This window comes from Haliotis rubra, unplaced genomic scaffold (assembly GCF_003918875.1).
Source record: "Haliotis rubra isolate DU_JTF1 unplaced genomic scaffold, ASM391887v1 Scf100, whole genome shotgun sequence".
NCBI lineage: Eukaryota > Metazoa > Mollusca > Gastropoda > Lepetellida > Haliotidae > Haliotis > Haliotis rubra.
In genome coordinates this window covers 822,501-832,209 of record NW_025764893.1, presented here as the reverse complement: position 1 = coordinate 832,209, position 9,709 = coordinate 822,501, and the positions used below count along the sequence as shown (strand labels likewise).

The 9,709-nt window shown below is 43.7% G+C and overlaps 1 protein-coding gene across 1 annotated transcript in view; it reads right to left on the bottom strand.

The window, feature by feature from the left end:
• Positions 1-509: 509 nt before the first annotated feature.
• The window catches only part of LOC124266887 (vicilin-like seed storage protein At2g18540), a 28,043-nt gene continuing 18,843 nt past the window's right edge, over positions 510-9,709 (bottom strand). Inside the window, exons 2-3 of the mRNA XM_046701725.1 lie at positions 3,101-3,959; positions 510-667 (exon numbers count right to left, since the gene is read on the bottom strand). Of these exons, the coding sequence (XP_046557681.1) occupies positions 510-667; positions 3,101-3,959 (1,017 nt within the window). The remainder of the gene's footprint in view (positions 668-3,100; positions 3,960-9,709) is intronic.

Below are 9,709 nucleotides of genomic sequence, written 5' to 3'. Positions count from 1 at the left end.
TCAATATTTAAAGGAAATACTAGAAGTATAACTATTTCTATAATCATAGAAAGTTTTACGAATTACAGAGGCCATTGAACACAGTGTACAATGCGTGTTCTAACCTGGCTTATTAAAATATGAGGTACTAAAACCTTTTCACATTCTTTAGTAAACTAATGTTTTCCATATCGACTGTATCATGAGAAAGGATAACAATATATGGATGAAGAACTTCTTTATTACAGGGGGAAGGTGTAAGTTCTGATACCCTTGGGGCGTGGGGTAGCCTAGTGGTTAAAGCGTTGGCTCGTCACGCCGAAGACCCGGGTTCGAATATCCACATGGGTACAATTTGTGAAGCCGATTTCTGGTGTCCCCCGCCGTGATGTTGCTGGAATATTGCTAAAAGCGGCGTTAAACATACTGAGTCAGTCAGTCAGTCTGATACCCTTATACTGCAAGTGATGAACAGAAGGGCCTCGGCCTGGGAAAGCGCCATTTCAGTTTTTAGTATACCCGGTAAAGCGTCAAACCATCAGGTCATAGCCGACAGTCCTGCGGGGCCCAAGATCCTTGCCTTTATGGACTTCATGACTGCAACATGGGTTGAAGGTCAACAGTTCCTTCCTGGGATCTAGTATCACTACACCAACACCAGACATTGGACAAACAACAACGTTGGAGGCTGGAACCACAATCACATCAAACTAGCCAATAATAGTCACCCAAATATGTACGAGGTGATCCAGCTCTTCCAGCGCGAACAGTCGAACACTGAAGTTGCCATCCATCGTATCGATGCACACAGGACAGAACAAGTCAGAAAACGCAAATACCGCAATATTAACGCTCGACTCCAGTCCTTGAAGAATGACCTCATCAGCAACCAGTCCGGCAAGGCTGATTACACTGACAATGTAACAGATCTGATGCACTTACAGTGACACTGAACATGATTTGCAGTGAAATGATTTATCATACATTAAATATATCAGCTCAAATATATGCTGTATCAATAGTATTAATATATTTATATTAACTACGGTGTTTTCAAGAGAAACCTTTGTCTATGATAACTTCTTTGAGTGGCATTTTAGAAGTTGGGAAGTACAATATAGAACACACTTTATGGATAACAACTTCTTTTTATTTTTATTCGTGAGTGCGACGTTTCGATACAGATTCTTGTACCGTTGTCAAGCATAATGGAACATGAAGAAGGGGGAAGTATATATATGCTGGATGTAACAATGTAACAAAGAAAACAACATAATTAACATAATTGGCAAGGCAGAAAGTTGATGAAGCCAGAGAGTAGACAAAGGACAGGCGTGGAAGCCAATGATGTACAAATAATAATGAGATGTTATACAGCAGAGTTTATACAGTAGATTGAGCTTGGTGGATGAGTGCATCATAAGCAGATGGAATGAAGTATCCTTGGTCTCGGTTGATGGTGGGCTTTTGGCGTTTGATGTGGATGCCTTCGGTGAGCTTGCGTTTAGTGAAGTCTGTTTGTTTGTTAGAGAGAATGGAGATGTCAGACCACTCTATTTGATATATATACTTCCCCCTTCTTCATGTTCCATTATGCTTGACAACGGTACAAGAATCTGTATCGAAACGTCACACTCACGAATAAAAAGAAGTTGTTATCCATAAAGTGTGTTCTATATTTTTTCTATGATGTTCTTACTAAATGCCGGGAAAGCCTAAATTAAAAATCACTGAACCAAAAATAAAGCCCCTCTGTAGTCTACCTATATAATTTGAAATGTCGCTTTCCCGGCTATAAACCAACAACATGAGGACAGAGTGAGTGAGTGAGTGAGTTTAGTTTTACGCCACTTTGAGCAATATTCCAGCAATCTCACGGTGGGGGACACCCGAAATGGGCTTCACACATTGTACCCATGCATGTGGGGAATCGAACCCGGTTCTTCGGTGTGACGAGCGAACGCTTTAACCACTAGGCTACCCCACCGCCCCCATGAGGACAGAGAAGCATATATACAAGTGTGAGGAGATGCTTGTACAGTACAATGGGGATTAGGACTGCAAAGGCATAGGGAAGCCAGTTAATAATAACACATAACCACTGAGGTAGATGGACGCGTTAACCCGTGAAGCCTCCAGTATAAACAAAGGGATCGTTTTTCATGTCAGTATATGTTCTTGAAGCACTATAAAAAGTAATGATACCAGGTGTTTGCGGGAAGGCGAGCGTATCCTGCTCCACCATCAATTGTTCACCTGAAATTACGTTTCACTTTTACCGATTATGAGCATGTCACCTTAATTTTGACCAGTTACAACCAGTCTTTTATGGGGCAGATATCAACTAACCAATTCTACGCAAGACCGGCCTCGAAGTGGCAGATCTCGGATTACCACTGCAGCGCAGGATAAGTACTTCTGGGTACTTCATTTGCGGAATCGTGCCTATCGACGTCGAAATGAACGTTTTGCCCAGAATTGTGTCGCCTAGGTTGACCGATGTGATGGTGGGAGTGTCATGATGTGGGGGACCATATCCTACACGCACAAATCTAAGTTTGTGCGCCTTCAAGGCAATTCAACTGCTATTTGGTCCAATTCTTACGATTCACATGGTTCCAATCATTGACCGACAAAGGGAGTTGTTTTCCAGCAAGATAATGCCAGACCTAACACAGCTTGAGCCATTTTTCAGTATCCTCAGAATGAGGACATCACAGTGCTTCCATGTTCTTCCAAATCGCCCGACCTCAACCCCCATCAAGCATTTCTGGGATGACCTCGGCCGACGCATACGTGAAAGTCAGACGTTAGATCAGCTGTCGCAGGCATTGCAAGAAGAATGGCTCAGAACTCCACAAACACTTTTACGGTCTATGTATCTGACATCCCATGATTTATGGTCGTGCATGTATCTGCTCACCAGCTTTTAACGCCGCCCCCACGACATCTGAAAATGTGCAATTGCCCATTAATAACTTTTTTGTTTTTCATTATGTAATCATGGCTGGCAGTAGATATGTATGGTAGCCGAGAAGGGACATCACTTTCTCGCCTCTAAAAAAGCAAGAAACCGATAACATAAGGCGAGAAAGCGATATACAAAATACATAAACATCACTTTCCCGTCTCTGTTCTTGCTTTCCGGTCACTGTTCTTGCTTTCGCGTCTCTGTTCTTGCTTTCCGGTCTCTGTTCTTGCTTTCCCGTCTCTGTTCTTGCTTTCCCATCTCTGTTCTTGCTTTCCCGTCTCTGTTCTTGCTTTCCCGTCTCTGTTCTTGCTTTCCGGTCTCTGTTCTTGCTTTCCCGTCTCTGTTCTTGCTTTCCCGTCTCTGTTCTTGCTTTCCGGTCTCTGTTCTTGCTTTCCCGTCTCTGTTCTTGCTTTCCCGTCTCTGTTCTTGCTTTCCGTCTCTGTTCTTGCTTTCCCGTCCCATCTCTGTTCTTGCTTTCCGATCTCTGTTCTTGCTTTCCGGTCTCTGTTCTTGCTTTCCGTCTCTGTTTGCTTTCCGTCTCTGTTCTCTGTTCTTGCTTTCCCGTCTCTGTTCTTGCTTCCTCTCTGTTCTTGCTTTCCGTCTCTGTTCTTGCTTTCTCTGTCTCTGTTCTTGCTTTCCGATCTCTGTTCTTGCTTTCCCGTCTCTGTTCTTGCTTTCCCGTCTCTGTTCTTGCTTTCCCGTCTCTGTTCTTGCTTTCCCGTCTCTGTTCTTGCTTTCCCGTCTCTGTTCTTGCTTTCCGTCTCTGTTCTTGCTTTCCGATCTCTGTTCTTGCTTTCTCGTCTCTGTTCTTGCTTTCCCGTCTCTGTTCTTGCTTTCCCGTCTCTGTTCTTGCTTTCCCGTCTCTGTTCTTGCTTTCCCGTCTCTGTTCTTGCTTTCCCGTCTCTGTTCTTGCTTTCCGGTCTCTGTTCTTGCTTTCCCGTCTCTGTTCATGCTTCCGGTCTCTGTTATTGCTTTCTCGTGGCTTGTTATTGCTTTCCCGCGGACGTAACTGAAGTCAGAAGAGCTATGTCACATAGGTCTCGCCACACAGGTTGCGCTGCACTAAATAACAATAACACGTGAGTGAGTTTACTTTTACTTTTAGCAAAACTTTTAGCAATATTCCAATATTCCAGCACTATCACGACGGAGGACATAAGAAATGGGTTTCACACAATGTACCCATGCGGGGAATGGACCCCGGGTCGTCAGCGTGACGAGCGAACGATTTAACCACTAGGCCACCCCACCGCCATTTTGCATTGTAACATGGTGTTTTCCCACGGGGGCAGATGATTGGCAAGTGATTGTTAACGGAGGACATAGTTTGTGATACTGGACCTCGTCCACTCGTTAGCTCACCTGTTGTCGTTGATGCACGTGCGAGGCCGTTTTAACTGGGATTTTGGCTGCACGATAAATTTGATTGATGTGTGATGAGGCTTCTTAAATGGACCAATGTTCCCGCCATCCTTTCCCACTGTTGAGTCGACTAGATTGAAACACAAGTCACGTATACATGTAAGTCCCATTTACACATTCTATGGAAACCCCGGTGTGTCACGCCCGCAATAAAGTTTTCAAATATATGCATCGGTTTACTTTCTACGAACCTCTGTTCTAATACGACCCTTTCATGGTGCGAGTGTTCAGGATTCGTGATTGGTTGCAATCAGCTTTAGTTGTGCAATCAGCGACGTTGTTTCAAAAGTGATCATTCGCAAGGCCTCGGTAATTTCCGTATGCTTCGGGAAAACTAGAACCTCTTCCCCTGCGCGATGCGCAAACGTTTCTTCTAGACAGAACTCAGTCATGTAAATGGCGGATCAATGGCGTCTCCATCGCCCTCGTTGACAACGGACAAGCTAGCCATTAAATGTCTTGTGTGTCACATCAACACAAGTCCCCGGCAGAGGAGGGATATTTGTGGCCCCACATTTGCTTGCATTAGTCAAGTTGGATCTAAGTCGATGTAACACGTGTTCTGATTGGATAGAAAGAAGGGAGATAATTCGTGTTGCGATGTTTTGCCGCTAGGGGATTTTACGAGAACCGGGAAATATGGCCGTATTAGAACAGAGGTTCGTAGGAAGATATGACAAGTAACCTCTGTGGGAAGAGAATGGTAATATGCCGCTAACGAGATGAAGTTGTCAGACACGCTGACTTGGTCGACACGTGTCATCGTATCCCAATTGCGTAAATCGATGCTCATGCTGTTGATCACTGGAATGTCAATTATGTACAGTTTGCCGCCATTTAGCTGGAATATTGCTGCTTGCAGAGTTAAAAAAACAACCAGACAAACCAAACCAATAGGGATATACGTTTCTTGTAAAAGCAACAAGATGTCATCACTTCGTGTTGGCACAAGTTTCGGATGTGACGTGAGTAAACGTTACGTATACTACTCGTGGTCATGAGGCTGGTATCCGATCCCGGAGGGTATTCATTCGCATCCCCTTGACCCCACAATACCAGCAAGAATGTTTTCAGTCGGCTGAGAATTAACTCAAACGGACAGACCACGACTGAGTTTCAATAGATTAAGGAATAATATGTTTTAGGATTTTAGGATTCAATCGTACCCAAACATGATCGCTCATTCATTATTTTGAACAGCCATTGGGCGGTAGGGTAGCCTAGTGGTTAAAGCGTTTGCTCGTCACCCCGAAGGTCCGGGTTCCATTCCCCACATTGGTATAATGTGTGAAGCCCATTTCTGGTGTCCCCCGTTGTGATATTGCTGCAAAATTGCTAAAAGCGGGGTAAACCTATACTGGCGCACTCAATGAACGGGGTCAATGGAACTAGGAGGACCGATGTTCATATCCTACTGAAGGGCTCAATGGAACTAGGAGGACCGATGTTCATATCCTACTGAAGGGCTCGATGTCAGCCGACTCTACAAGTATAGACTTTAGGACAGTCTGGATGTCTATGTGGGACCGTATGTTGGTGCAATCCGATATCGCACCGGGCTTCGACCCCATGGACTATAACGCACGGACACCCAACGTGCCAATTCGCGGTTGCCTACTCAGAGCAGAACAGTTTTCCACATGGAGAGGCCAGCCTAATCACCTGACCTATACCTCGCCATTTTAAGACGCCGTGTCCTTCCTGCAAACTAATGAACTCGGCAATGTTCTTACTGAAGAGTGGAACAATCTTCCATTGGCAACCACCCAAACACTGATTGGGAGCGTGGGCCGACGGTGCCAGACTGCGATCGCATCACGTTGATTATTCCCTGTTCGACAATGCTTCTTTTGTCAATATTTAGCGGCCCCCACTTTGGTCGCGTACTTTCTAAGGCTGCGCAATATAACCGGTTTACCGGTATTTACCGGTTCAGACATGAAAACGATACGTATTGCGATACGCTGATCGAAAACCGGTATTTTGTCATGCATTCGGAAAACTTCGTAACACTCGGAAATCCTCGGATATTTCCGGTTTTTTTAATTGTTCTTTTCCCTGTTTCATTAGTGCCAAATGTTACTTACATTTTTATTTTGTCATGATTAAAAGTTTTTATAAAAGGTTAATCTTCATAGTGATTTTGTTGTGTTTTTGCTTTATAATCAAGCATTAACTCGATTATAAGTAGTTTTTGTAAAAAAACAATTCCTTGCAATATATTGCAATACATATCGCGATATATGCTTCCGCATCGCAATATATCGCAATATGAAAATTCTCTGCAATACCCACCCCTAGTACTTTCATATTGATGTGTCATCTGGCTGATTGTTCGTCACATGTTGTTTGTTGGTACTATATGCATACCTGCCTAAAGCTTTATTGCTCATGTCACGCTTTATTGCTCATGTCACGCTTTATTACTCATATCACGCATTCACAACAAAACTGGGTTCATGAGAAAGAAATAACCGGTGAAACATCAAACAAATAGGCCTGAATGCATCTCTTCCCGTGACTTTTCTGACAAGGAAATTTGCAAATATGCGTTGGCTTCTGCACTCGGCCGGAGCATGGGCCCTTGGACCCGGTATCTCTGTATATGTCACCTAGCGCATTATTACAAGCATTATATACAAATTTATACAAATATTTTCACGCAATATGGTCTCTGGCTATTTCAGCAGATGCACACAATTTGAGTTTAGTTTGAAAGTGACAATCCTTCGCGCCTTTTGAGAAGTATAGTTTATAGTGAAACATGTAATGTGACATAAAATGAACTACACGTATGGCAATTATGAGACATTACAAGTAGACGCACAAAACAAATTTATTGAAGCTGGAGCAAACAATCTCACAAAATATGATTAAAATTTGCATAAAATACAGACTAGACTAGAAAATATGAATGAGTCATTACGGAATTATGAGACATTACAAGTAGACGCACAAAGCAAATTTATTGAAGCTGGAGCAAACAATCTCACAAAATATGATTAAAATTTGCATAAAATACAGACTAGACTAGAAAATATAAATAAGTCAACTCTCATATAAAACTAATGGTGTAACTTGAAAAACATCACTGTCAGACATGAACCGTATTTCAGTCAGACCGTTCGTGTCCCGCCCCCTGTGATGACAAAACAAGTATGTTTGAGTCCTTGTGAGTTTACATTGTGATGTGTTCTCATATTACACATGCTGTAACTTACTAGTACATAATTATGACTAGACTTAAACTGACAGCCTAGTAGCAAGGTTTAGAGTAGTAGCAGAAACAACAGCAGCAGCAGTACTGGTAGTAGTAGTGGTAGTAGTAGTGGTAGTGGTAGTAGTAGTAGTTGTTGTTGTAGTAGTAGTAGTAGTAGTAATAGTAGTAGTAGTAGTAGTAGTAGTAGTAGCAGTAGCTGTAGTAGTATTAGTTGTAGTAGTAGTAGTGGTAATAGTAGTAGTAGTAGTGGTAGTAGTAGTAGTGGTAGTAGTAGTAGTAGCAGTAGCTGTAGTAGTAGTAGCAGTAGCTGTAGTAGTAGTAGTGGTAGTAGTAGTAGTAGTAGTGAGTAGTAGTAGTAGTGGTAGTTGTAGTAGTAGTAGTGGTAGTAGTAGTAGTAGTAGTTAGTAGTAGTAGTAGTAGTAGTAGTAGTAGTAGTAGTAGTAGTAGTAGTAGTAGTAGTAGTAGTAGTTAGTAGTAGTAGTTGTAGTAGTAGTAGCAGTGGTAGTAGTAGTAGTAGTGTAGTAGTAGTGGTAGTAGTGGTAGTAGTAGTAGTAGTAGTAGTAATAGTAGTAGTAGTGAGTAGTGGTAGTGGTAGTAGTAGTAGTAGTAGTAGTGGTAGTTGTGAGTAGTAGTAGTATTAGTGGTAGTAGTGGTAGTAGTAGTAGTGTGTAGTAGTAGTTGTAGTAGTAGTAGTAGTAGTGGTAGTAGTAGTAGTAGTTGTTGTTGTGTAGTAGTAGTAGTAGTAGTAGTAGTAGTAGTAGTAAGAGAAGTAGTAGTGGTGGTAGTAGTAGTGGCAATATGAGTAGTGGTAGTAGTAGTAGTAGTAGTAGTAGTAGTTGTAGTAGTAGTAGTAGTAGTAGTATTAGTGGTAGTGGTAGTAGTAGTAGTAGTAGTAGTAGTGGTTGTAGTGAGTAGTAGTGGTAGTAGTGGTAGTTAGTGGTAGTAGTAGTAGTTGTGTAGTAGTGAGTAGTGAGTAGTAGTAGTAGTGGTAGTAGTAGTAGTAATAGTAGTAGTAGTAGTGGTAGTAGTAGTAGTAGTAGGTAGTAGTAGTGGCAGTTCCTCTCCTCCTCCTCCTCCTCCTCCCTCCTCCTCCTCCCTCCCTCCTCCCTCCCTCCCTCCTCCTCCTCCTCCTCCTCCCTCCTCCCTCCTCCTCCCTCCCTCCTCCTCCTCCTCCTCCTCCTCCTCCTCCTCCCTCCCTCCCCCTCCTCCCTCCTCCTCCCTCCTCCTCCTCCTCCTCCCTCCTCCTCCTCCTCCTCCTCCTCCTCCTCCTCCTCCTCCTCCTCCTCCTCCGGTGGTGGTGGTGGTGGTGGTGGTGAGTGGTGGTGGTGGTGGTGGTGGTGAGTGGTGGTGAGTGGTGGAGTGGTGGTGGTGGTGGTGGTGGAGTGGTAGCGGTGGTGAGGTGGTGAGTGAGTGGTGGTGGTGGTGGTGGTGGTGGTGAAGTGAGTGGTGGTGAGTAGTGGTGGTGGTGGTGGTGAGTGGTGGTGGTGGTGGTGGTGGTGGTGGAGTGTGGTGGTGTAGGAGTGGTGGTGGTGGTGAAATTGGTGATGAGTGGTAGTGAGTAGTGGTATTGAGTGGTGAGTGAGTGGTGTGGTGGTGAGTGGTGGTAGTAGTGGTGGTGAGTAGTAGTAGTAGTGGTGAGTGGTGGTGGTAGTGTGGTGGTGGTGATGTAGTAGTGTAGTGAGTGAGTGTGGTGTAGTGGTGGTAGTGGTGGTTGTAGTAGTAGTGTTAGTTGTAGTAGTAGTAGTAGCAGTAGTAGTAGTAGTAGGGTTGTTGAGATACATACAGTTATGAATTATTAGTTTCTTGTGTCGCAAATGTTGTGTTTTAGGAGAGTGGTAGTTGTAGTGGTAGTGGTACTCGTGAAGATCCGGGTTAGAATTGGTCTTCAGCAACCAATGCTTGTCGACACGTGTCATAGTATCCCAATTGCGGAGATCGATGCTCGCGCTGTTGATCACTGGATTGTCTGGTCCAGACTCGATTATTTACAAACCTCTGCCATATAGCTGGAATATTGCTGAGTGCGGCGTTAAACAACAACCCAACTAACCAACTAAGTGGTAGTTGTCGTGGTTGTAGTAGTAAACAAAGCTGCTCCAGCCGCCACTGAATGAATT